Below are 25,710 nucleotides of genomic sequence, written 5' to 3'. Positions count from 1 at the left end.
CCAATCTGTCTGTGGCAATGCAGGGTGTTCCAGGTAACAGGCCAGTTGAGAATGCTGAGTTTCAGGTACGTACCGTCCTTTGCTCAGAATATTATACTGTGGTTGTCCTCATTGCGAGAATGAGTCTATTTGAGTAGGAAGTCTGGGCTAAAATATGGTACCATGAGCCTACTGGGTGGATTCCATGAATAGGAAATCTTAATTAAGAGGAGGAGAGTAATAATGTTGGAGTAGGAGCTAGGACTAAAACTAATATCCCTCCCTTCCAGCTAGCTACATGTCACCCACTTGCAAGAGTCAAGGAGAGGAAGAAAAATTCCTGTTTTAAACAGAAGCAGCAAATCAGGAAAAAAAAAAAAAAAAAAGAGGGTTGCTGTAGGTCTTAAGAGAGTTGCAAATCAACATGCACCAAAGTCCCAGTCTACTTCATGTTGGTTTTAATGTGCAAAAAGTTTCTTCTTTTTAAGCAAGAAAGGACTAAATATTTTAGAAAGTCATCTTAATGCGCACACAAGCCATAAAAACAAATAAAGAAAGGCATCAGAGCCAGCAGATTTTTGTGAAGGGACAGTAGTTAGCTCTAGGGAATGAGCTAGGCACCACGGAAATTGATTTGCCATCCTTTTCAGACTGACATCATTTCACAGTCTACAATAGAACAAATATTTGCGAGGAAACAAACGATGAAGTGACAGAACGTCCAGCTAGGTGTGTTACCAATAGTTTGGATTTCTACTCTTGCGTAACAGACAGAGAGAAGACAAGGTGGAGCTTGCATTAGTTATCTCATGGTTACGGCATAACTAGGAAGTGTAGGGAGTACCGTGTTTTATTCCTGAGATTTTAGACATTTTTTTGTACATTTAATACTGAATCATCTACTTAAAGCAGAAAGTCTTTTATCTTTCTGTCTTTCGTAAGTCTACTTATCCTGGGCCCAGGAAAACGCCGGAGCATAGTATTTCTCCATGACTTCCCTTGCCATCAGCAACCGCTGAGCGAAGCTTCTTGGAATCACTCTTCCCAGAACCAGGAAATTCTTACACTTTTCCATGCGGTGAACTGAGTCAGTGGGAGAGCGTGACTCTCACATCCAGTGGAGTCCACAATTGTTTTTCATTTGGGACTCTAGGCCAAAAATACAGGCTTTACACTGTAGAACTGCAGCCTGTTCAACTTGGCTCTAGGTTTGAAGCAACTAAAATCTGCAAAAGAACAAGATTCAGGAGGGACTTGAGCCTTCTGAGCCCCTGTTTGTTGCCAGCTTCTTGTCTGGAGAGCCCTGTGTTCGAGATTGTACACTCTTCAGGACAGAGACTCTTACTTTGTCCATATATCAGGTATAGAACAAGAGTACGTGATGTTCACCGGGATCAATAGGGTTTATGGAAATACAAGCAGAAACAAGAGCATTCTGCAAGTTTGAAAGGAGGAAAATACTGTACAGAGATGTAACAAACGAGAGAAAACATGTATTTTCATCAACTACAAGCAAATTTAAGATAAAGGCCAAATTTTGGCTTATTAGTCAGATTAAGATGACTTGGAAGAGAGCATATCTGCCAATGTCTGACACCCAGAAAGTCACTTGTCTGAGATGCACAGTCCATGGAAAGGATGATATTGTAATCGTAAAGAATAAATACCTAATTTTTACCGGGGTTTACTCTGAGCTATTCAAACACAGGATACAGAAAGCGAGCATTGTTTAACTGCTTTCTCTCTGTTTTGGTACCTCTTCTGAGGTTTTAGTTTGAAACCCATAGCCTTTGCACACTTACCATTAAGCCTGGAGCTGGCCGAAGTGGTTTCCTTGTGACTGTTTTTGGAACGATACGAGAGTGTTTTAGCGATCGGAATGTAGAAGTACAGCACGCTGATGTGATGTACTAAAAACGTGTGCTCTGTGCGTGCATGCCCAGCCCTGTGTTTGGGGTGTAAGGGCCTGACTGCCAACCCAAGAAACCCACTGCCTGCGCGCAGGCTGTGCGCATGCTGCGTCTCAACGCCAGCTGGGCTCAAAGTGTCTTTCCTGGACCAGTGTGATTTGCCTTGGTCTGAAGGCTTGTCCCCACGCCTGCGAGCGACAAGGACGACCGGGAAGTGAGTGCTGAACTGTGGACTCAAAAGTCTACATGACAGCATGAACACCACCATTGCTTAAGCTGACAGAATTACAGGGTAAATTATCTGTAACCCGGAGTTTCAGGCGACCCAGTCCCCATCGAGCCTATAAGGGCTTTTGTGAGTCATCTGCATTGTCTCAGCAGCTTGGGAAAGCGCCTGAGAGGGGAAGGCTCTGCCTCTTAACGAGATAAGGTCAAGATCAACCATAAATACACGTACTTAATGAGCAGCATCTAGGCTTTTTCTTACTTCACTTCTCATTTCACCCCCTTCCCAACCTGCTAATGAACATGGCAGGCAGAGGCCTTGCATTTCGTCAGTGTTCGATGTGCTTTATTCTCCGCTTATATTCCCTGTGTGAGCAGGAACTGTTTGTAATTCCGAGGAAACCTTACTTCTGAGCCTGAGCAAGCCTGCTCTGCGCCAGGGGTATCCCCCAGTATTACACTGGGTGGGAAAGGAGGGGACCGTGGCCCCATCACCTGCGCCCAGCCACGTGTTCTGAGGGGATAGGCCAGGATTTCGGTTGTCTGCAATTATTCTGCAAGGTAAAGTCTATCCATTCTCCTCTAGGGTGTATAATTGACAGGTTTCCTTTTGAGTAACCCTTCCAGGGACTACCTTGACAACCCTCAAGTGGCGTGGAGAAGCAGCTGGTTTGGTATGGCGTGGCAGCTGCCCTCTCTGCATTTCCTTTACTTATTTCCACTTTCACAAGTCACTTTCCCACTGCCTGCGGTGTGTGCACAACTTGTTCTTCTCCGCTCTCCCTGCGGTTTCCTCCTGTCGGATACCTGGGGAGGGATCCCGGGGACCCCCGCACTAAGGGGGGGGGTCCTCTTCTGGTGGCAGAAAGGTGACACTCACCCGTGGGGCACTGAAGAGCGCACCCACATTCCACTGTCGGCGTCTTTGGATAGGCCCCGGTTTGCGTACCGCTCAGCCAAGCACCGGTGCATCGTTTAATACACAACATTGCCGTTATTACTGACAGCGCTAATTGCAATTAGCAGGGTCAGTGGCAGCGCTCCCTGGCCTCAAGCCGCCTAGCGTATCTAAGAGATTTTTAATGCAGCAGGGTATGTTATTAGGTTTGTATTTTTTTGCACAATATCATACATTTCAGTCTTTATCACAGTGGGAACAATAAAATAACAGACCGCAATGCATTAGCATCATAAAGAAAATGTAATAAATGGCTTTATAACTGTAGTAAAAGTTGCATGAGCACCAGCAGCTGTAACAGAGATGTTGCTACAGCAGCATTTTATGACCTAATAGCACTCAGTGGGCTGATAATATTATGTGTGTGTGTGTGTAATGCCAGCAGTTTCTAAGGCCTAGATTTCAATTCAGATAAATAATTGAAAGCACTTTTAGACTTTTCCATATAATGTTTAATAAGAGATCAAATCCTCCCTCCCTGTAGTGGAAAATTAAATAGTTTTTACAGGGATGTTTTATGATGAAACTCTTAACTATTATCTGTAGGAAGAGAGGGTATTGGTTTTATTTTTTTTGTTTTAAATGTGGTTGTTAGAAATAAAATATGTTTGAAGGAGCTCTTGTTTGCTTTGTTTCTGAATACTGGTAGTAGAGAATGATACTTGTTTTTACCCTCGGTTTCCCTTTCCTGATATTTGGTGACAAGGACTGTAATAATACCCCCTCGTGGCTTGTTGGTAAAAGAATAGCTCCGGGTGTAAGCGTGGTGCGGTGGGCTGTCAGCGGGATCTGTGGGGGCAAAAGGGAGGTGGGTTGTGCCGAAATGCAGTGCTGAAGTGGCCGTGAACAGTTCAACCTCGGCGCCTGACTGGGTTCCACACAGTCCGGTCACTACAGACTGGCCGCAGGGCATGAAATGAAAGCAGCATGAGTATTTCTAGATCCGCGAGATGTGGATTTCTAATACAGCTGCATTATTATATTATAGTTGTTGTATGTTATGTTACAGTATTAAATTGATGTGGGTTTTCTATGGCCTGGGTCAGTGTCTGCTGTGTTCTATCAAGAGTGCCTCTAGACGCTCCATGGTGGAGGAAAATGTCTGTTTCTTATAGGCTAAAATGACAGTTACACATTGCTGAACAAAGATCCCTGAGAGCTAAGATTACAGGAGAAATTTGATTAGGCAGTGTTTTCTCTGTCCTTTCTTTCATCTGAGAAACTCTCCAAGCAGCGATTGGAAGGGATAGTATGTCATATCTGCCTCCTCTGAGTAAAATGAAATGGTTGAAAGAACCAGATGCCTTTATTAATTGTGATTTAAAGTTGGCTTGTGAAAAATACAAAAGGGCCAGAGTCATTCATTGACATACACACAGCAGCAGAGGAAGCAGTAGGACTTAACAGGCACAGAGATGGTCCTAAATATTTGCCTAATTTGCATCACTGTAGCTCCACAGTCAGCCTTGTTCACTTGTAGTAGTTTGTCTTAAATACCCGCTGTGTCTGGTTGTGGCAGAGGGGTTTCAGAACTGTTGTCCATGAGTCTCCAGAAATTGCACTGGTCCCTGCAATCAGCTGTGTTTCATGTTTGCGTGGGGATCCCTTTGCACTGACATAGAGAGTTTTGAATGACATTCTAAGGAGAAAGGGAATAATTATTGTTTAAATCTCTTTTCCATAGCTGAGGCATTCGTGTGTCTTTATTCTTCTCAGCTGCCCATCTGTCTAGATTTACTTTAGCTTTAAATTGTTCAGTGCTCTCTGTTCTGCACTGCTCCGGTCTCCTGTAGGCATTGCGCAATAGGATTTAAAGCCTCAAGTGGATCGGAAAAGGAGGTTATGCTTTGCTGCTGGGAGACAAAGTAGGAAGTGGAATGGTTAAACCCAAAAGAAGTTATCCAGACACCTGTCCTCAGTTGGATTTATCTGATCACTCTCCATCACCCTGGGAGATGCTGCCCTTTTTTAGCCTTCAAAAGATCACTCAGTCTTCTGCAACTACATGAGTCACAAAGCTTTGTCTTTACATTTAAAAAATATTATGCAACCCTCAAAATCATGAAAGTTGATAACAGCCTGTCCTCCAGCCAGCTTCCCTGTCTGGTTCCCTGTGGCATAAAAAGATAGGGAGGGATTCCAGATTCACCTCCTCCAGGCCTCCTACCCACCTCTCCTCCACGTCTGGCAGTCTCTACTCTCTCAGCTTTCGTGTCCCATTAATAACACGAAGATCACAAGCAGTGACAAAACCATTCTCCCGAAGAATAAAAGCTGTCCCAACTAACCTCTGAATCTTCTGCTGTCTCTGTTCCAAATAAACTTCAAAATATATTAAAAATATGGCACACAAATGTGGCACGCTCCCATCTGAGAATAGGAGCAGTATGTTGTCAGAGCAACAGAATAATTTAGCCTGAAAGTTATGGATTAGAACTGTATCCTTCACAGTTAGAAACAACTTCATGATAACATAGTCCAGAAAATGAGGCCACTTAAGTCTACAGTGCAGACTATGTGCAGTAGAATTTCTCTATTCCTTGGAATGATTTTCCTCTGGGTTTATATTATTCTGTCCCGAACTCAAATGCATACATATATGTGTACACAAACACATACATGCACACATATTAATATTAATATTGAATTTATGACACTATGTTTTGTCTGGTTTCTGAAATCTCTTTTTACACTTTAGGACTCATTTTAAATAAAAACTCTTCAGTTTTTATCTCTGTCTTAATCTGTTCTACCTCATATGTAAGTCAGGTCATTTGTGGTTTTCCTGTAGCAAGTTTAAGCAAAGGTCTGCATTTTGAGGAAGGGGGTGAGAAGGCTGGTACTGATGAGCATCTGAACCAGTCTGCACCTAGAACATGCCCAGGGATCTTCCAGTCTTCCTGAGAGCCTTTTAGGGAACAGCAATCTGTGAAGTTTATGCTTAAAGTTTTCCTCTAAGTCACCCAGGAAGTTTCACAGTGTAAAATAACAAGTTGCTACAGTTAAAAACTGAAGAGTAAGCTTTCCAGAGGCACCACAATCTCTTCTTAGGTTATTAGATAAGCAGATATTCAAACCTGCTGCATCCCTGAGGACCACAGTGGTTGCAGTTTTTCCACACCTTGGAAAAGCAGACTATTTCCAGAAGTGCCAAACTGTGGATTAGGCTTCTCTTTGAAAAAAGTACTGCTCGGATCTTGCTAAGTCTATTAGTTACTGCTTCAAAGCAAATTAGATGGCCAAAAATGATGCTCTAACCCTTTTGTTAGGCAGGGAAGAGTTGCCACGTTGTCCCTACCCTCAAAACCGAGTGCATTTCTAAAGGATTGTCAGTTTATTTTCAGGTAATGGCTAGGAAGGACCACAATAAAGGAGAGCTGGGATGGGATGTGCTCCTCCAGTGTGCCCCAGGACTTCCAGCTTGACTTCAGGGGAGAAAGATCTGCTTTTTACCTAGTTCCTGAGCAGAGGGTCAATGGCTGTGGGGAGCAGAGCTTGCTATGAGACATTTAAATAGTATGCGCAGATCTTTGTCCAGTGTAGCTCCAGCAGAAATCAACATACAAGGGAGGGGACAATGTAGCTTTTTTCTGCCCTTAATCTCCTTCTTATCTTTTTGCCTCTTCTCATGTCTACTCACCTGTTTATTTTACCCATTCTCTTGCTTCTTTTCCCTCAGCGCCTCATACCTCTACCCCTCCTGGCGGTCTCATCGCAAATTGGAGCTGTCTCAAAATTTGCCATCTGTCACGATCAGTGGTCTCCACTCTCCGTAGTGGGTAGGAGGAGTAATGATATTTGATGTCTTTCTTACAGCCTCAACTCTCCAGTGTCATGTGGAAGTCATTATTATTTTTATTTTCTGAAGCAAAGATGAAACATCCTTGGCTTCATAGGAGTCACTTTTGGTGCGAAGTGTCTCTTTGTAAAAGTGTCAGAAAAATGCTGAGAATGTGACAGAGTGCTTCCTAAAAGCTCCAAATAACCAACCAAACCTAGAAAATGAAAAGCACAGTCCCCTCTCTTGTTTAACTGTCTTACACTTTTGAAGCCAGGGTGATGATTTCCAGGGAGCAGAATCGGGATTTCCGACCCGTAGGAGCTGGCTGTGTTACACGCACTTCACTATGCACGCGACCCTTCTCTTCGCCATCCATTGTGTCTTGTCAGCTCAGAGTCCGGACCGTTTAGCTTGCCTCTTGCTATCGTACAGTGAACAGCACAGCATGCTGCTGACCTTAGCGGGGACTTTTTGATACTGGTACAGTGAAAATGATGCTTATCTAACAGAAAGAAACATGAAACTCGTCTTGACCAGCCTATCTGGATAGAAGTTTAGCAAAATACATTCCTACCTTCTAATGCTAACACGCATATGGCACTGCTTGCTGCAACTGTCCAAAAAGTTGAAATCGAATCTGCTTCCACAGGCAAGTGTTTCAGGACTGGGAAAACTAGCTTTCCAGGAAGAAAATTGAAATAGTGTATTTTTGGTGCAGTTAGACAGCCAGAGACATTCTGAACAGAAATGCTTGCAGTTTTTAGAGCTGGCAAGCTGTGCGTCCTAGTTCAGGACTCAGCCAGTGAACGCGCTGCTGTGGTGTCAAAGGAAGGGAGCCAACTGAAGGCTGTCATTGCATGTAATTAGATAGGAGCAGTTGCATGTGGGCTGTGCATGGGGAATATCAAGTCTTTGAAGACTAAGCAGGATGTCTGGTTCTGTATAATGTGATGAGATGTATTAAAATCTTACTGCATACTTAAAAAAACCCTGGACTCAGTTGACAAAACAGATTTAGGATGCCACATGTATTGCTCAGTGTGTCATAAAAGGGAGATGGCTTCCTTTTAAAGGGCAAGGCAGGAATATCTCTACCTGTGAAATATTTTCAAATACCTGTCACTGCGTACAATGTCCAGTCTATTCCAGAGATGAAGTCTTCCATTTGTCAGAAGTTATGTTATTAAGTCCCTAGGATTAAGTCCTTTCTGGCAGTATTGGAGTAGTAGCAAACAAAGAAAGGAAGATGGGAGGGAAATTCTCTTAGAAGCAGGAAAATCTGCCCCCTACTTTAACCTGAAGTGACAGATCCTCTTTAAATGGGAATACCCCTGGCTCAGGGACAGATATGTCATGGTTCAGCTAGTGTATCCTCGTGCATGGACAGTGCACACCTTATACCTTCCAGTTATTACATTCCAGAAACAAACAAAAAACTAAACAGTGGTTTGTCTCATTTCTAACTTGCAAGATAAATGTTGGATGATTCTGACTTGAAAGTGCTACGGCAAAATGACCCAAAAGGGAGTAAAAATGCTTAGACTGCTTCTCCACACAGACTAATACCCATTGCTATCATGGAAGGATTACCACAGCATGGCAAATTGAGAGCTTCAAGTGGAGGTGGGGGATAAGGATGAGGGGAGATCCAGTTTCCTTCTCTTCCTGGTGACCAGAGCTAGAAAGTGCTGAAATCAAAGTGGTTTCTTCCAGCACATATTTTCACCTAAGTCACGCAGTGTGGACATAGTTAAATTCATCAGGTAAACTGTTTTGAACCTGAGGGTTACTGAGAAAGAGGCACAACATTATGAGATTGGGATTTATCTCTGTTTAAAAGTTAATTCAGTTTGAGAAAGAGCCTGTGTTTGAACACAGCGTCTCTTCCCAAGCATCTACATATGATGAAAGGCCCTTACACTGTCATTCTATTGGGAAATTCCAGTGGTGTCAGATTAGATACAAAATCAGCTCAATGGTGATGAACTGATCCAGCATAAGTGTTAGCAAATTTTAAAAGAATTTTACCCAAGCCCTAAATATCCCACTCCAAATCTGCCCGGAATTAACTTTCAGTAATTTTGATTAATATTATATAATAAGTGCCTGAAAAAGCAGAGGACACATTTACCTTGCTTTGACTGCAAATTCTCACAATGCAAGAGCCAGAAACACGAAATCTGACTTGAGTTGCTATACCCTAAGAGATTGGTAAGAAAATATCAGGACCTTTCCGAGGGCGCAGGTTACTCCTGTAAGGACAGGGTGCTGCTGAAAGCACCAGGGTCCATTAGCAATTTTTAAGCGAGCTCCGATTGTCAGGAGCCAAAACTTTCTGAAAGCAATATAAAGATTTCCGTTACTTTTGGATGCGTGATTGCACTGTATCGATGCAATGACAGAACAGCAGTAGCCTGGAGCTCATACAGTGACATGGCAGTGGGGTTTTAGCTTTTGTGTAAGAAGTATGCTGAGCTTGCTCTTTCTGACCTTAGTATTCTACACTGGCACCTATAGATGTGCTCGTTAAAGCTGTTCTTTTTATGGGAAATCTATCCCTGCAACCATGTTACGAGCTGAACAACTCCATCATCTCTGCCCCTCGATAGTCTTCCAAAGCCAGGGACCTGAAGCTGTGCGGTTTGCTTAGATCAGCAGAGCAGAATATTGTTCTTTGCATTGCACTCCGGAGTTGATATTTATTCCCACCAGATGCATGTGCCAGACGATTCCCACCAGATGGCAGCCTGCACAGTGGAAAAATGAGCCCTGTTTATACCTGCAGGAAAAGAGGATTATCCTGTACGTGTGCCACCTTCCCTCTGCAGGCAAAAGTGGCCTCTGCTCTGCAGCCCTGGCCGGTGCACTCTGTGCAAGGTTTAAGTGTCCGGATAATGCCGTGCAGATGTGCCAGCTCTCATCTGCGCAACAGGACCTGATGGGTGGGAAGCAGATGAGACACGCCAACAAGCATGGAAATGTCACAGAGAAACCAGACAAGCTGGGATGTTTTAGAGGCATAGCAGGAATCTTACATCTCTGAAAACACAGACTCGGGAGGGGGGATGCAATGAAAGAGATGTAGGAGACAGGCGGCCAAAATATACTTTGTGTTGACGAACAGCAAAAGAGCTCTGAGTTGGCAGTGCAGTAAATACACATGAGCACAGGAGGGTGCTGCTCCTTCTCTGACTTTGCGTAAAACAGTATCTCTGTTCTCTGCTCCTCGGTGCCATCAACTTACAGGCTTCAGAAGGACATAGGTTCGTTTATCCTGCACAGAGACCTAGGTGAGGCTAGCAACTGAATACCCCAGATGGCTACATCTTTCTAGGGTAAAGTAACACTCACAGGTAGGGCAGATTGTGCTTTTAGGTGATGACCAGCCACAGCCATCTGTCTGCTGCATAAGCACCCATCCAGCAGGTCTGTCAGGCTGCAAAATGGTGTCCTAAGGACTTAATTCTGGTACAGGGGAGGGTGCAGATAATTTACTGTCGTCCCTCACTAGTTAAGGGCATAAATCAGAGGACTGGTGGTTTAAGGGCCCATTTCTCTCGTGCTCGATCATTCAAGGACAACCCAGAATGTGGCACATAATTTGTCAGTTGACCTGAACTGGAGGAGTCTGTACACCGATTTCTACTAGAAATAGCTCTCTGGAAATTACTCTGCAATTTTGAATTGTGTATCATTTGCCTCTCCTTAGCAGTGTGCCAGCTGGTAGTGAGAGCACAAAGATGGGTAAGGAAGTGGAGGAGAAGTGGCCTAAAGGCACAGAGCAAATCAGAGACTGAGTGTGACAGAGAAGCCTGGTTTCCTTACTTACATGTCTGAGTTGCCCCATGTGTAGCACAAGCTTAATACCTTCCCGTCCCCCTGAAAAGGAAAAGGATGGAAACACGGAAAGTCTGCATTTTTTAAAAAAGAAGTCAAAAGTCATTTCCATGGTAGAGTTGGAGTGGTGCAAGAGAAGGAGAGGTATTGTAGACAGTGGAGGGGCTTTTCATAAAAGAAACAGAAATACCGAAATTTGCTGCTCAGCCCACTGATGCAATTTGAGCCCCGCAGTGAATGATTCAAGAGGCAGCAGCTACTACTCACCCACCTGCACCTGGTCCCAAACCTTACTTACATTATACAGAAAGAATTAATCAATAGCTCTGGTCTCCTCCTGGAATGTAAAAACCCACAGAAAAGAAGGCTTGGCTTCTCTGATATAGTCCAATCTCCAGCTGCCAGAAGTGCTGCGAAGCATGCCATCTCTGAGCAACTGCGCAGGGTTACCTTCTTGGCCCTTCTGTATGGGAGACAGCACGTAGGGCCAGTTTCTGAGCTCAGAGGGGGAGTACGTGGTTGGCAGGGCCAGATCTTTACAGGTAACAGGACGTAAATGTTATTCTTCAGGGCAGTTTCTGACCCCTTTTCCCTGCCTCCTCCTATAGTCCTACTTTTATGAGAAAATACAGGAGCCATTTTTCAGAAGCTGTGGGTTTACCCATAGCCCTCAGCTGAGCAGTTTCCCTGACTCAGGATCTTTGCCTCCTCTAACGGTTGCATCACTGTTAAGAAATTGTAACTGCACTATTAGAGAAATATGGGGGCTTATTTTTCCAGCCTAGGCAGTGCGTAGGAGATCATTTGGACTGGCACCCTCCCAAGCATAATGCACTGAAATGTCATTCAGCTCCTGGGTGAAGCTTGGATTCTTCCCAGCTTGTCTCTCCTTTGGCTTGCAGCATCTCTGCATCTTGCCCTCATCTCTTGGCATGCAGATGCCCAAAGGTGTAGAAGAAAGTGCTCTTGGTAATGCTGGGAAAGTGAAAATAGAGGTATTTTAAATCCTGAGGGGCTGGGTTTTGCTTAGGTCCTTCTGCTTTGTTCTGGCTGTCGTGCAAATGTCCACTTTTTGAACAGGCCCCCAAATGAAAAGGAGATGCTTTGGAGCAGTGCAGTGAATGTTCAAGGCCTACTGACAGGACTCCAGCTGCTCAGAGTCACTCTAAACCAGGTCATTTTTAATGCTCCTCACAGGGGGCTTAAAGCATAACTTTAAGCACTTGGATTTGGAAGTTCGGATTTAAGGTTTTAATGATAAATTTTGCATGTGGATTTTGGCCATTCTCTTCCTTTGGCATATGTTTTGTTGGGTTTTTTGTTGTTTTTCTTTTTAATTTTTGGCAGATTTCCAAGGGTGCCAGATGAACAGGGAACAGGAATTTGACTCAAATTCAGACAACGTGCCGCAGAGCAGCTCAGTTCCGTGAAGATGTTTCTATTCTGAAACCAGCTTGCTTTCTAGCAGAGCCCGGTGGCGTTGCTCTGACAGGGCACGGGGATGTCCACGCAGTCGTGTTTCAGATCAGTGAGAATCGAAGCCATTGCTCAGTTAGCAAATGGGAACGTTTCAAACCTGAGTTCTTATCTGGGTTGCTAAAGAATATCATGTTTCTGAAAGCTGTGTGTCACACGGCGGCTGTTAAATAATGAATGCCAGGATGCATAGCTAAGTGTTGACATACAAAAGAAGCTGTCTTGTGAGCACCAACTTCTCTGCCTGGCAGCAGCAGCGGGACACAGTTTACCTGAATTTGCTCAGCTACTTTTTTTTCTTTAAGTTGATAATAGCTTTTTCTTTTCTTTCATTAAATAGCTTCTGATAAGAATTTATTTTCCTAAGGGAAATAGGAAGGACTTGAAAATTTCTAAAGAAAATGAGAAAAAAACCCTACCATGAACTGTAATTGTGTGCTCTACTTTCCAAAGCATTTCCTTTCCCCTCCGGAATTGTCATTTGACATCTAAAGGAAAGGGGATGGCAAAACCTGATTAAACCAGGCTCAAGTTTGGGCACTACAGCCTCAGAACCAACATCCATTCCTAGTCCTGCAGGGTTTTAATCCTAGACATGGAAGAAATCGAAATAAGGTTTTTACTCTGTGGTGCCCACACTACAAGGGAATAGGAGAGACTTGGGTCAACAAAGACCCAAATGCAGCTTCTTGAACTGGCTTTGTGCAGCCCTCTCCTGATTAAAAACACTCAGGGAGTGGCTTTACCTTACATCACAGAGTTTTGTCAGCCCAGATGTGGGCAAAGAGGTACAGCTCTGTGCTCAGCCTGCTCTCCCTGTTCTCTCCTAACAAGCCCTTATCTTCCTTGCTGTATGTTGTGATTGTCACAGAAGTCGTTCTGGCCCCTTGGGAGACTGCCTGTCCCTCACCAGGCAGATTCACTAGGCAGAATCAAAGAATTATTTGATAGTGTCCCTAAGTAGGCTGGATTTTATAGCAAACACAGAGGAATTAAGCACCAGCGTAGAAGTCGGCATCTGCTTAAACACTCCGTGTTCAGAGTGCAGGTAAATTTAAAGGTGCTAACTTTTTGAAGTCAAAAGACATTTTTAATGTCCGTGAAGTTAATCATGCATCAAGCACTTTGTTGAGCAGGGAGCTGAGGAAGAAAGAGCAGCTTAATATTGCACAACAGGGTTTTTAAATTTGCTGGTCTCGATTCCAATTTTATTTTGTTGTTCCATAAAATCATGTGTTAGCAATAAGATTTATACTAGGCCAGTTCCTTGGAGTCTCTTATTGCCAGTTTCTTTTCCCTTTTTTTGTAAGAGGTGAATTTATACACAAATGTAGCCATTTGTAAGCAACCAATATATTCAGTAATGTTTCCCTCTGTGGTACATTTATGCTAGAAATCCAGAAATGAGAAACTCTGAAATGCCAGAGTCCTTAGAATGCCATCTCCATTTGATTTCCTTGTAGCCTGAATTTTCATAGCAGTTACGTTTGGGTCTCAGTTATACAGTACACTGGCTGATGAATATTAAACAAAGTCTACATACATTTCTTGGGTTTGCTTTCACAGACTCTGCTTGTACAGAGATGTTTTTTTCTTTGGCAGTGCCCTTCTTGGTGCCCTCTATTCCATTCTTTTATTGTTCCCAGGTTGTTCTGAGAGACAAGTGACAGCGCGAGACAGGAGGAGAATGATTACATTTTGCAAAGAAATTATACAGAGTAGAAAATCAATACTTAGATGTTCCCTGGGACTGCCTAAAACTTCTTTGAAGAATAATTAGCTTGGAAGAGAGCTCTGTTAGCTGGAATTCCTCCCCAATTCTGTATGCATAAGATAAATTTGGTCTGGGATAAGCAGTGTGCTTTGAGGTCTCTTTGCTGGTCTGGGGACATGGTCTGTGTTGAAAGAATGATGGAATTAGCTAGGAGAGGTATGGAAGAAAGCCTGGCTGGCCATATCTATCCTGGGCTCAAAAGCAAGCAAAGAGCAGTGATAGAAACAGGGGAAACTGAGCAGAGTGAAGAATAGAGGGGAAGTTGGGGTCTGGGGCTCAGCACCTGATCGTCCAGGTGACTGTTCAAATAGCAATTAGCCATTGGACTGGCAGTCCCATGGAGCAGAGTTGAGTGACTGTGGGTGTGGAGATTCAAGCCCACAGGCAACCCAACAGGTGTAAATAGTTCATCTGATAAAGCAGCATGGGTCAGATCGAGGGTGGTGTTTAAGCTAAATGCCTCGTTTGAAGATGAGCAAAGGCTTCCTGAAGCTGAAGGAGAGGGTGGAGAGCAGCAGAAGACTTCTGTTGAGCTCTACTATTGTGTGCTGACCCCATCGTGTGTTTGAGTGTTTTCAGTATGCTGCTTGCTCTTGGGATACTGCTACAGGTAATCCTAAAGTTGGGAGATGAAGTGTGGGGTTTAATAGCTTTGTTGGTTTGAACTGATCTGGGCAGAGCTGACCTAGGAGTGAGATTAGTCCAGCTCTCCAGAGCTGTCAGTGTCTTTCAGAAGCATAAAAATACACTCAAAATGCACAAAAAGCTGCTACAAGAGGTGTCAATAGCGGTTCCTGGCAGACTAAGTGACTTCTAATCAATTTGTTGGCTCTCTAGAAGAAAGGACTGATAAGGCTGAAAAATTTGCTGGAGGTATAATGTAGCAGGTATTATTAAGCTAAGGGAGATGTGAGAAAGGTCTAACAAAACTACATAATAAAGTAGTGCAATAGCAAAAGAAGTCGTCATAGCAGAGATGATCACAGGGTAACAGAGAGTGATTCCTGCTTTTCACTCATCCATGGAGATTGAAGTTTAGTATTTGTTGGTATTTGCTTTCTTAAAGTCATAAGCACTGTACCTCTTTGTTTTGTTTGGTTTTGGTGTGTTGTTGTTTTGTGGGTTTTTTTAATGTATCCATTCTTACGAACTAGAAAAACATCCAAGCACATACCTAAGGTTAAGCATGTGACTCATCCCCTCTACAGCCACAGATGTCTCTCACTCTTGCAATTAAATATGTGCTAAAGTGGTCTGTTGGAGCAGAGCCCAGCAGTACTGTGTGCAGGTTTGAGCTCATCGGTACAAAAGTGGTGCTAACAAGCAGGTCTAGAATTATAGACCTGTCAGCTTAGCTTCAGTTCCTGGAAAAACACTGGAACAAATAACCAAACAAACTATTTGTAAGCACCTAGAAGAAAACGAGGGGATGAGTAACAGGCAGCATAGATATTTATTTTTTTTCAGATGCAAGAGATTCAAACCGATCTAATTTGCCACCAAAGTAGGGCAATACCCTGAGACTGGTTTGAATTTTGGAGCTGTTTCGCATGCACTCTTGTAAGGGTGGCATGGATGAAAATACCTGGGTGCAAAACTGGTAGGAAAACTGATAGGAGGATGTTTTTGAGTGAGGTTCTGAGGGGGCTGTTTTGCGTGCATGTCTCCTGTTTCCATATGTGATCTGGCTGATGGAAGAGAGAGCGTGCAGTTTAAATTTGCAGCTGACACCACATTGGAAGAGGCTGTGATCACGCTGGGCAGCATTAGAATTCGGTATGATCTTTGAAAGCTAGAGATGCAGTAAAAAACAAAACCAGCTTGCCATTCAGCTGGGACAGTGCATCGTCCCTCTGCAGAATATGGATTTATGTAGTGCAATAAACCCTTAATAGAGGTTATTATATTGTTATAACAGGTTGGGGAACAACAACTACATGTATAGTTGATATATCAATAAGGATGAAAGATTTTGATGGCTCACAAGGTGATCGTGAATAAACAATGCCATGCTGTTGCAGAAAAGGCACATCAAATGTACGAGCAGGACTGCTGCCACTATGGCAAGCGCTATCATCCTTGCAGTCAGCCCTGTGCCAGCGAGCAGGAGCACAGCGTTCGCTTCTGGGCAGCATAATTCAAGGCTGAGCTGGACAACAGTTGAGTATGAAAAGGAAAGCATTAAGGCTGATCAAAGGTCTAAAAGTCATGATCTGCCAGGAAGGCTTGAGGGGGTTTCATCCTCAGAAGAGGGAGACTGAGGGAGAGACTAAATCTCTTCCAAACCGTTGTCAGCAGCTGCAAAGGAAAAGGGGTAATGATTTGGTCTTCCTCACCCTGGCAGTTAAGACAAGAAGCTGTGGGCTAAACTATTTCAAGGCATAATTAGGGCACTTTGGTTTTAGTAATTAATCTGATCATAAGGGAGTGTGAAGCACTGGAGCAGATTCCCTGCAAGAGATGAGTCTCTGACACTTTGAAAATAAGCGAGACCTCTGTCTGTCAGAAATGACCAATGCAAGTCCTGCCTTACGCAGGTGGATGGACTAAATGACCTCTGGAGATCCCTTCCAGACCTCTGGTTCTGCTAGGGTTAATTTACACTAACCTATCAGCATAAATCCAGGTTAATTTAACTAAGTCAGTGCCATTAATCTGGTATTGGTGGAAAGGGAAACGCCTCGTCTTAGCAATACAGCCATAGATATCCAGAGGTTTTCCACTTTGGCACTGAGAAGTATTAAATGCGTAAGCACAAAGAGGAGCAGGGTAGGAGAGTACACAAAGCAACTAATAAATCACAATATTAACTTGAAACTCACTTGTTAATTAGTGTTTTAGCTAAAAGATGTTGATTTCATCCCACTTTGCCACTGCCCCTGAATGTTGGTGATTTCAGAGGCTGACAGAGGGAAGTAATGCAGAGCAGGCTTCTTACAAGTCTCTAAACAGCAGAAGATGACAGCCTTATATACTGTAGGCAAGCTGAATATACAGATGTTTTCAGCATGTAATGGTCCACTGAATGCTATTAGTGCTGCTAGCATTTGGGCTCTTCCTTTCATCTACACTACTTCCTTGAGTCTGCTTAATGGTTTGCCTTTTTTTTTTTTTTTCCTTTTCCTCTGTAGTTAATTTCTGGATCCTCAAGCTCCCTTTTTATTTTTACTCAAAGGTAATTTCTTCCTTACAGCTCTCTGCACATAACAGCTCCATTAAATGTGCAAGTAGGAAACCAGTGTGTGATGTTTCACTTCACATGTGATACCGTAATCATTGTTATTGTGTTCTCTTTGAAAACTCCGTTTCTGTTACCTGCAAGAATTGGGAATTCTCTTCATCTAGTCACTTCTTTATTCTTAAGAAAAGAGAGGTTAAAATCTACCAGGACATTTTAAGTAAGCTACTTCTTGCTTAATTCTTTTATCTATCATAGAGCACTTATTAGTCTTTCGACTAAGAAAATGCACTCTTGTCTTCAAAAAGAGTACTGCAAATATGGAAGAACAAAACTAACTGACTTTTTGCTCAGCTTCTGAACTCATTTTATGGACAAATTCCCAAGAAAGCAGTTCCATTGAATTCTTCTCATTAGGTGAACTGTCTAATTGGTGGAATAACCCACATCTGATGGGCTTGACCTCAGTTTTCTAAGTCCAGATTCTCGAAAAGGTTCTGGTTTGCATGTAAGCTTTGATGGAGATGTTCAGGTTCAAATATCATGAGAGGACGGGCCAGCAGAGTTACCCAAAGCTTGTCTGGCATGTAAATGGCTCCCAGAACACTGGGTTAGGACTCCAGACCCCTCAGCTTTCTCTTTTCCCTGTGTCACACTCTGTAATGCTCCTATCAGTTTAACGATGCTGTCTGTACAGGGGGGCAGGATCTTGCATCGGTTGGAAAAGAGCCAAAGGAGTCGGAGACCTCTACTCCTAACACAAAGATTCAGCTGTAGCAGTGGTTATTTAAGATTTTGATCAGTGTTTCAGGTTTGTTGCTCCAATGTGGCCTGAGGGACTGTTCTTATTAAATTCTAGTTAGAAGCATATAACTTTTTCTGTATTGCTGAGTTACCAGTGTTTGCATCTGTTTGAGTGTGTGGTGACAATCTTGAAGCTCCAATGGGGAAGCGATATTTCAGGCTTGGCCTTGGGCATGAGTTGACTTGTGATACTGTGCAGTGCAAAGTGCATTTAAGTGCCACAGTGGAAAGTCGTGGGTTGTTTCTTCTTCTTCAAAAAAAAACCAACCAACCAAAAAAAACACAACACACCATCCCAAACCGCCAAAAACAACACCCCCCAAAAGACGTTTCTTGTAGTTGTACTTTTCCATGCTTCTCAGAGCTGATACAACAGCGTTGCCCATAGTTGGTTTTTGCCTTTTTTTTTTTTTTTTTTTTTTTTTGTCCCTGGGAAATGCCAAAATAAATTAGACACATTATAGCAAACTAATCTTGTGACTATGCGTTTTGGAGTTCTTGTGTTCTGGAGCATGGTATCTGGGCTCCTCGGACAGATGCTGCCTGTGGCATTCTCTGTTACAGCGATGCGTGTCTGCTCACAGACTAGCATCTATAAATGGCACAACTTCCCCTGTCGTGAGGTTGTGGGGACAGGCTTTTGGATGGGGGAAAGTGCCCCTCCTCCCCTCGAGCTCTGCAATGGGGAGGGCTCTTATGCAGGGAAATCTGCATTTAGTAGGCTTCCCCCCCCTGCAGCTGTCAATTTGGAGATTCTCTCAGCTTATTTTAAGCCTTTTAAAATAGCTTTATACTGATAACACCAATAGGATGTTTTTACATGCTTTTAGCACTACCTATTTAGAGAGATGAAACCAAAACTTAAGGCAATCTTTCTCTACCTAAAATCAAGCTAAAAAATAAGGATTGTAAGAAAGGCCTGTGGCTCCTTAGAACATATGCCATGTCCTGTGGTATGGTACCAGTAATATATCATAAGTGACATGGTATGAAATAACAAAATTGGTCTAGGGCAAAACCCAGCAAAGCCACTGTGGCACCACCAACTTCACCGTGGTGACTTCTGTTGGACTGGTGCTGTCCCACCCTGCCACCAGTCATGCCTTGTCCCTCTGTATATGTATGCTTTTATATCTTTTACGTATCTTCAGTATCTAATTGATGAACTATCAAAACAGAGGCTGCTAATAAGTCATTCCTTCAAGGAAAGACTGGGTGAGAAGTGCAGGATCCGCCTGGGTGAGAAGTGCAGGATCCAACTGTGCGTGATCTGCAAAGCTTTAGAAGTGTTGGTCTGTCTCCAGTGCAGGCGAGAAGCACGTGTGGCTCCATTTGTGAGTCTGATGCAAGTGGTGTCTTGGACCATAGCATTATGCGATTAACTTGCTCATGTAGAGCCAGTCCCACCTACGCTAAGACCCATCATCTCCATGCCTGGTGTGTCCAGCGCAACCAGGACACACATCATGGCACGTGGCTGAGGAGGTCACTTCTGCATGGCTGGGGTTTTAGGCGTGGGAAATTCCACTTCTGGCTCTTTTTGTTACAGAAGTAAGTGGGTAGTAGAGATGCAGACGACGCTAACTATGGCTTACGAGTATTAAGCTAAATATAAAGCAACTTGATTGTGGCGAGCACATAAGAGGGTTCAGTAAATGTTTATATTGATTAAACTATTAACAAGAATAGCAAATCCCATTACGCTAATCATTATTGTATTGCTCTCCAGCCTTCTCCTCCCTCTTTTTCCTCCCCGAATGTTTTTCCTAGAATACAATAAACGCATATAGGAAAATTTCTCACCTCAGGGGGCCCTGGCTGTCTGAAACGCCTCCCAGCGTTCACCTGTATGCTATATGCTGCCCTCTGGCTTCAGTGGAGCCATCTGTATGGCTAACTTCTGCTCAGTCTGGAGAAAAGTGCCCCCAAAAAAGAAGAGAGACTGTTAATAAAAGAATGACAATGCTGAAGAGTATTTAATCCAGGGGGATGCTACTTAAGTATCTTTTGACATGCAGATGTCCAGGAAGGAGTAGTATTGGCTTGTAGATTTGTTATTAATGTATTGTCAAATGGTGAAAGGATATGTTCATGTCACCAGCTTCCCTGTGTTTTTTCCATCACCACTAACATTTTGGTTCTGTCAGGAAATAGTTGTACAGTGTTGCCCAGGAAAAACTGTTATTTTTGAAGTCCAATTCCGCGCTTTCTTAAAAAGGTTAAAAAAATGGAAGTATTGCAGTTGGGGTCAGGGAGCAAGAACAGGTCTTCGGTGATCAGTTGTTTCTGTTCCAAGTTGTAGGACAGAGGGTTTGGTGCTAAAGTTTGTTTTCATTAAATAGAGTTATGGCCTAATTACATTTTTATTAAATGGATCAAAACGATCTATTGAAAAACATTTGTTCAATTTTTTTTTTTCTGGAAAAAATTCATCCAAACTTGGAATATTTTCAGGGATTTCTGAAAATCTCTGATTTTAATGGCAGTATGGTTGGGGGGATGTGTCCCAAAAGATGCTGGCAAAATCTTTTGGCTAGGTTTGGAGGCTTTAAGAGAAGGTTCTGTTACAACACATTCAAGACTATTTAAGGAATTCAAATCCCTTGTTCCCACTCAGATTTAAAGCAACTGGGCATTAGATCCCTTAGTCGGCTTCAGCAGTCTATAACTTCAATGTTAGTTTGATATAGCTAATTTGTGTTAAACACACTTTTAAGTGCAGTTGTGTTATAATTTATCTCATGGTGGTATTGCCTCACAGTTGTAATTTTATGCTTGTACGCGGTAGTTCTCTGTATCCCAATGGACCGGAAAGCTTTATAAACAAATGTAGGCCATCCCCAAGTCCTCAGGCAAGCAAAACTTCCACTGAAGTCTTCAGGAGCTTTGCTCACATAATGACTCTAATTTCAGACTGTGAATGCTACTGTGTATTCAAGCAGGTGTCATCCTTTGAGTGAAGGTCGCTTTGGGAGAAAAGCAATAGCCATGTAGCAGCTCACACGTCCCCTGCAATAGTTCAGAGGAGAAAATAACGGTTATCAGTTGAAATTGCACAAGGTTATGTGCACAGAATGGGAATACACACTGAGGCAGTTGGCAGCTCTGGCTCAAAATGGGTTTCTGGCTAAAGGAAACCTTTCCTGGGACATTCTGCAGAATATGTGGGTTTGGCATTATTCATATAACTGGTTACTTGCCAAATATGTAAAGACTAAAACCCCAAGCTTTTCATTCAGGAATTTTCTGCTTTAGCATGTTCTATCCCAATGCTTTGATGTTCTGGAATAAAAATGTTTGTTTTCAGTCTGGCTTGATATTAAGCTGGTTTAATGTCTTACAGAAGCTGTTTCGAAAGCTTTCCTTTTTCTCTCTGGATCCAGCTCCCTGGGTGGGTGACATCTCTTATCATCAGTCAGACAGTTCCGAGTTGTGGCTTTAGATAATGAAAAACAAGCCCTAGCATTTTTCTTCCCAGCAGAGCTCTTCCTTTATTTCCTTTCACCTAAGAAGCTGGGTTTTTTCCTCTGTGCATGTCCCAGTGTGTACAGTGTACTGTACAACCCAAAATTTCAATGTCTTGGTGTTTTCTTCCTTACAGATTAGACTTGCAAGGGAGTTGGAGACCTGTCTGTGGTTCAGTAGGTGCTTTCTGTCTTCATCTGCAGTTTTGCATTGTCTTGATTGAAGTCACCACTCGTAATCCTCCCCTGCCAGGAGTTTGTCACTTCTGATCCCAGCTATGCTCCTTCCCGTAGCATTTTTTTCATTGTGGCATGACAGTATTAACGTGTAGTGCTCTGTGGGTTTCCTTCCTGGCTGAAAGACATTGGGAGAGTTTTAGCTTTTCAGTGCTGTTCAAGCATTTCAACTGACTTCGTTCCTACCGCCACTTTACTGCATTGCCTGCGTCATCACACCTGCACTTTATCACCGCTGCTACAGCAGACACTGGTCAACATGTTGCAGTAGGGGAACAGGCTTTATTTCCGCCTGTATGTTCAACGTAGAATCTACAGCATGCCTTATGGCCCTCATCCAAAACTCAAAGGTCAAAGCAAAGGTGCTACTGAGAACAGGATGTGTGAAGGTAGTGTTAGATGGAGAGCCAGGGACACTCTCCCCTTTAGCAAGAAAAGATTATTCCGATGAGTGGGGACACCTGGAGATTCATCTTATTTGCAGTTTTACTCTTTTTTTTTTTTTTTTTAACACCCCCCCGCCCCGCCATCCTAAAGCGTGGATCAATAAGTCACAGCAGGCTCTGGATGCTTTGTCTTGAGCAGGGGTGTTGGGGGATACATCAGTTCAGTTGTTCTCTTAGTCATGTGCTGGAGTAAATGTAATTCAAGTGCCATCACAGCCTGCAAGAGTGGAATGGGGGAGAGATGATCCAGCAGTAAACAAGCTACAATGTATTTTGGGGTTTGCCCTTTAAAATCAACTACTGTGCCTCTTAAATTCCAGCAAGATGCTGGAGAGCAGCTAACACTCTGCCTCAGTGTTGGAGACAGAGCTGGCTGGTCTAGTGGTCGCTGCCAACCTAAATCTGCGGTAGCTCTGGCTGCAGAGCTCCGAGGAGGATTTGCTCGTATAGCAGCAGGCTCTGAAGCAGTGCCTGTGCCTCCTTGCTGGGAGAGCCCATCCTTTTGCTCTCCCGGTGAGTTGGGTGGCAGTGCTTATAGGGCAGAACTGAGTTCTGGGTAAACACCCACCACTGAAGCCAGTGACAGAACCTGCAAAAGGTTGTGTGTCAGTATTTGTTAGTTATTTAATGCACATTTGGGTCACATCACTCAATACGACATGAGATTTCTATACATGTGAACACGCACTGGTGTTGACAGCTGTGGTTTTACAGCTGTTTGGGATAGTACACAACAGCATTTACCAGTTAAGGGAGCACAAGCCATATTTGGTTTGTCTTTGCCCCTCAGATGGCTGGTTGCACGTGGCTGTGCCCTGGGCTGGACTCCTTGGGGGCCCAGAACAGTGCAGAAAGGCAGCGTCCTTCAGGTATCAGAGCGCTGGAGAGGGCAGGAGGCTGCTCCCAGGTGGCTTTCCCAGCCCTCTTTCTACTGGTTGGGTCACCCTTCCTTGTCCCAGCAGAGGTAAGAGCTGCCGTTGCAGGAGATCCTGGTTAGCTCTGTCAGGTGCATGTAACTAAGCTATGAGCGTGCTGTCCCACCTCTCAGTTTTTGGACTTCAGCAGAGGCACAAGGAGCTGCAGGCTTCTCTTCTTCAGGAAAGTCAGGGCACGGTTCAGTGGGCAAAAGAGGACTGCAACACAGAGGGCTGCAAACAGAAAAGTGCTGCTGTTTCAACCACTAACCCGATAGCAAAAGAGAATATTAATGTGTCAAAAAAAAAAAAAAGCATATTCAGCACAGCTTTACTCCCAGAGCGGAAAACCCAGAGGCACTGCTTCCCTGTCCCACTCCTACCAGTGCCCTTTGCAGAGGGGCTGTGGGGATGGGAGGAGGGCTTGGGTGGGGAAGGGGTGCGCTTGTGAGCTGAGCTCCTTCCACACTGCACAAGTGAGCACTCTACCCCTCAAATGCGAACTGAGCAACGGTAGCCAGCGGCAGGCGGTTAGCAGGGGGGCATGAATGCTGGATCCCCCCAGTGCTGGCTGTCTGGGACCTGGAGCAGGGGCTTGTAGAGAGTAATGGTAGAGCTGGTGATTCAGGGAGTTAGGTGGCAGATTTCTTGGTTATTTACCCGTCTACTTTTGTGATATACCCCACAGATAATACATATCACCTGGGAAAGGAGGAGAAAATACCTACTTTTTCTGCTATTTCATGGAGGAGGGCTTAGCTGCCTGCTCTTACAGCTTTTTGTTTGGTGGGTGGTTTTTTTTGTTATTCTCTCTAAGAAAGGAAAGTGCCCTGGGACCCTGCGGCCAGAGCCATCGCCTCCCCAAGCCCAGAGTCTGCCTCTGGTGTTGAGGCACTTACAGGTCTGAAGTATTGCAGAGGAGATTTAGCATGCAATTAGAACTAATAATGTCATTTGTAATGCAAACAAACTTATAATGCAAACAAATAACTCTAAATGAATGTGACATGTAAATAAATAAAGTCGAGCTTTAATTAGCAGGTTATTTCTAAGCCTGCCTTCCTATGAACAGCTAGCCCCGACAACCAATCTCTTTCAGTGAATGCTAAGGCAGCAGTATCTTCTGCATGAAGAGCAAACCAGGAGAATTTCTGCCATCTGATAAAAGCCCAGTGCTGCCAGCTACTGAATAGTATTTTGTTGATGGGAGCTGTAGGGTTTTATTTTTTTCCATACTGGGAGGAGGGAGCTCAGGTTGCCCCTGCAACAGTGGGGGCTCTGCAGAACTGATTCTGTACGCGTTGGCTCTGTACTACCCAAGTAGTCTTAATTACAAGCTCAGCCTGGGAGAGCAAGAGCTTTCCAGAATATTAGCTTACACCTTTGAACACATATTTTAAGCTGTTGATGACTAACCCTGGTGAAGAGTGGCCACGAACAAGAATTTTTTTTGACATTTTGAAAACCATAAGGGAAAAAAAACAAAACAAAACAAAAAAACAACAAACCAACTTATTGGCTAAAACATTTTAAAGACATTTTCCCTCTCATTTAGACATTGTGAGAGAAATACAATATATTCAGCTGCACTTGACCGCCATAAGCAGTTTCTACCTGGAGCCTTGAAAACCGTCTTCCATTTATACGAGTTTTTTCTCTCAAGTGTTTTTCTCTCGGGTTTCTCTCTGCATGAGTCTGGTTCTTCTTCTTCCCATATCAGGATCGATGGCTTCTTCATCGGCCCATACATGCCTGCCAAATTAACAGGGTATGAGCGAAGTTAACTTGTGCAGCTCATTTTTTAATTACATCATCATATTTCTCTGAAGACATAAGGGGTATAGATGAAATATTGCCACTCACAACTAATTCTAATTAACAACCTGAATGCAACGTGCTCTATAGCAGCTATCCACACTGGGGAGGAGGGAGGCCATAGTTCGCAAGACTTAAAGCATTAGAAGTAGTGCTGGTCAAAAAACAGTTATTCCTCACTGCGCCCATTGAAATTTGTTATTTCATATTGTATTGGAATTTCAAATCTTTATTTTTTTATCAGTTGTTTGAAGTTATTTTCATGAAAGCTTTGGAAATGTTTCCGTCAGTTATACAAAGAGGCCGTATGGAACAAATAGGAGAAAGCCCTGTTGTATGAACAACCTAATGCACTTCAAAAGGCTCAGCAACACACCATGATGTCAGATTACTTGTAGAAGGTCAAATCAATTTTATGATGAGGCAAACATTAGCAAATTACTTTTCTTAGAAGCAAAGTAAGCAAAGTATTTTCCAAGAAATACTCTTGAGGAAAAATCAAATGGCATTTATTAGAAACCATCACTCGCTGGGACTTGTTCTCTTCAAGGCACTTATTCCCTTCATAATGGTAAGCCATTGCATCTGAATATCATATAGGGACAAATTCAGGCTTAAAAGTTTCTTTTTTTTTATGAATCAGAATTGGGACCTGTTTGTCTTTGTCACAGTGAATAATCTTTCAGAGGGGATTTTTATCTGTTTGCTTACCTAGCTTCAAAACAGAGTGCCAAAGGTCTCTGACCCATAAAAATGCAATGTCTACTTAAGGGATCATGTTGCCTTTAAACCTGGTGGCTGCTCCAGGGTGTCTTCAGACAGTGCATGAGAGGGAGAGGGGAAAGATGGGTGTTGGTTGAGGAGATGGTGACCTCCTGCTCGAGGAAAGAAGTGACCTGCCTTGCTTTAGGG

General features: G+C 43.4%; 1 protein-coding gene across 1 annotated transcript in view; it reads right to left on the bottom strand.

Moving 5' to 3' along the window:
• Positions 1–25,710, bottom strand: part of LOC104287387 (D-beta-hydroxybutyrate dehydrogenase, mitochondrial-like) — a 45,775-nt gene that overhangs the window by 9,974 nt on the left and 10,091 nt on the right. The window contains exon 2 of the mRNA XM_009886085.1: positions 24,598–24,735. Coding sequence (XP_009884387.1) covers positions 24,598–24,735 — 138 coding nt within the window. The remainder of the gene's footprint in view (positions 1–24,597; positions 24,736–25,710) is intronic.

This window comes from Charadrius vociferus, unplaced genomic scaffold (assembly GCF_000708025.1).
Source record: "Charadrius vociferus isolate BGI_N301 unplaced genomic scaffold, ASM70802v2 scaffold455, whole genome shotgun sequence".
Taxonomy (NCBI): domain Eukaryota; kingdom Metazoa; phylum Chordata; class Aves; order Charadriiformes; family Charadriidae; genus Charadrius; species Charadrius vociferus.
This window is presented reverse-complemented; position numbering and strand designations above follow the sequence as displayed.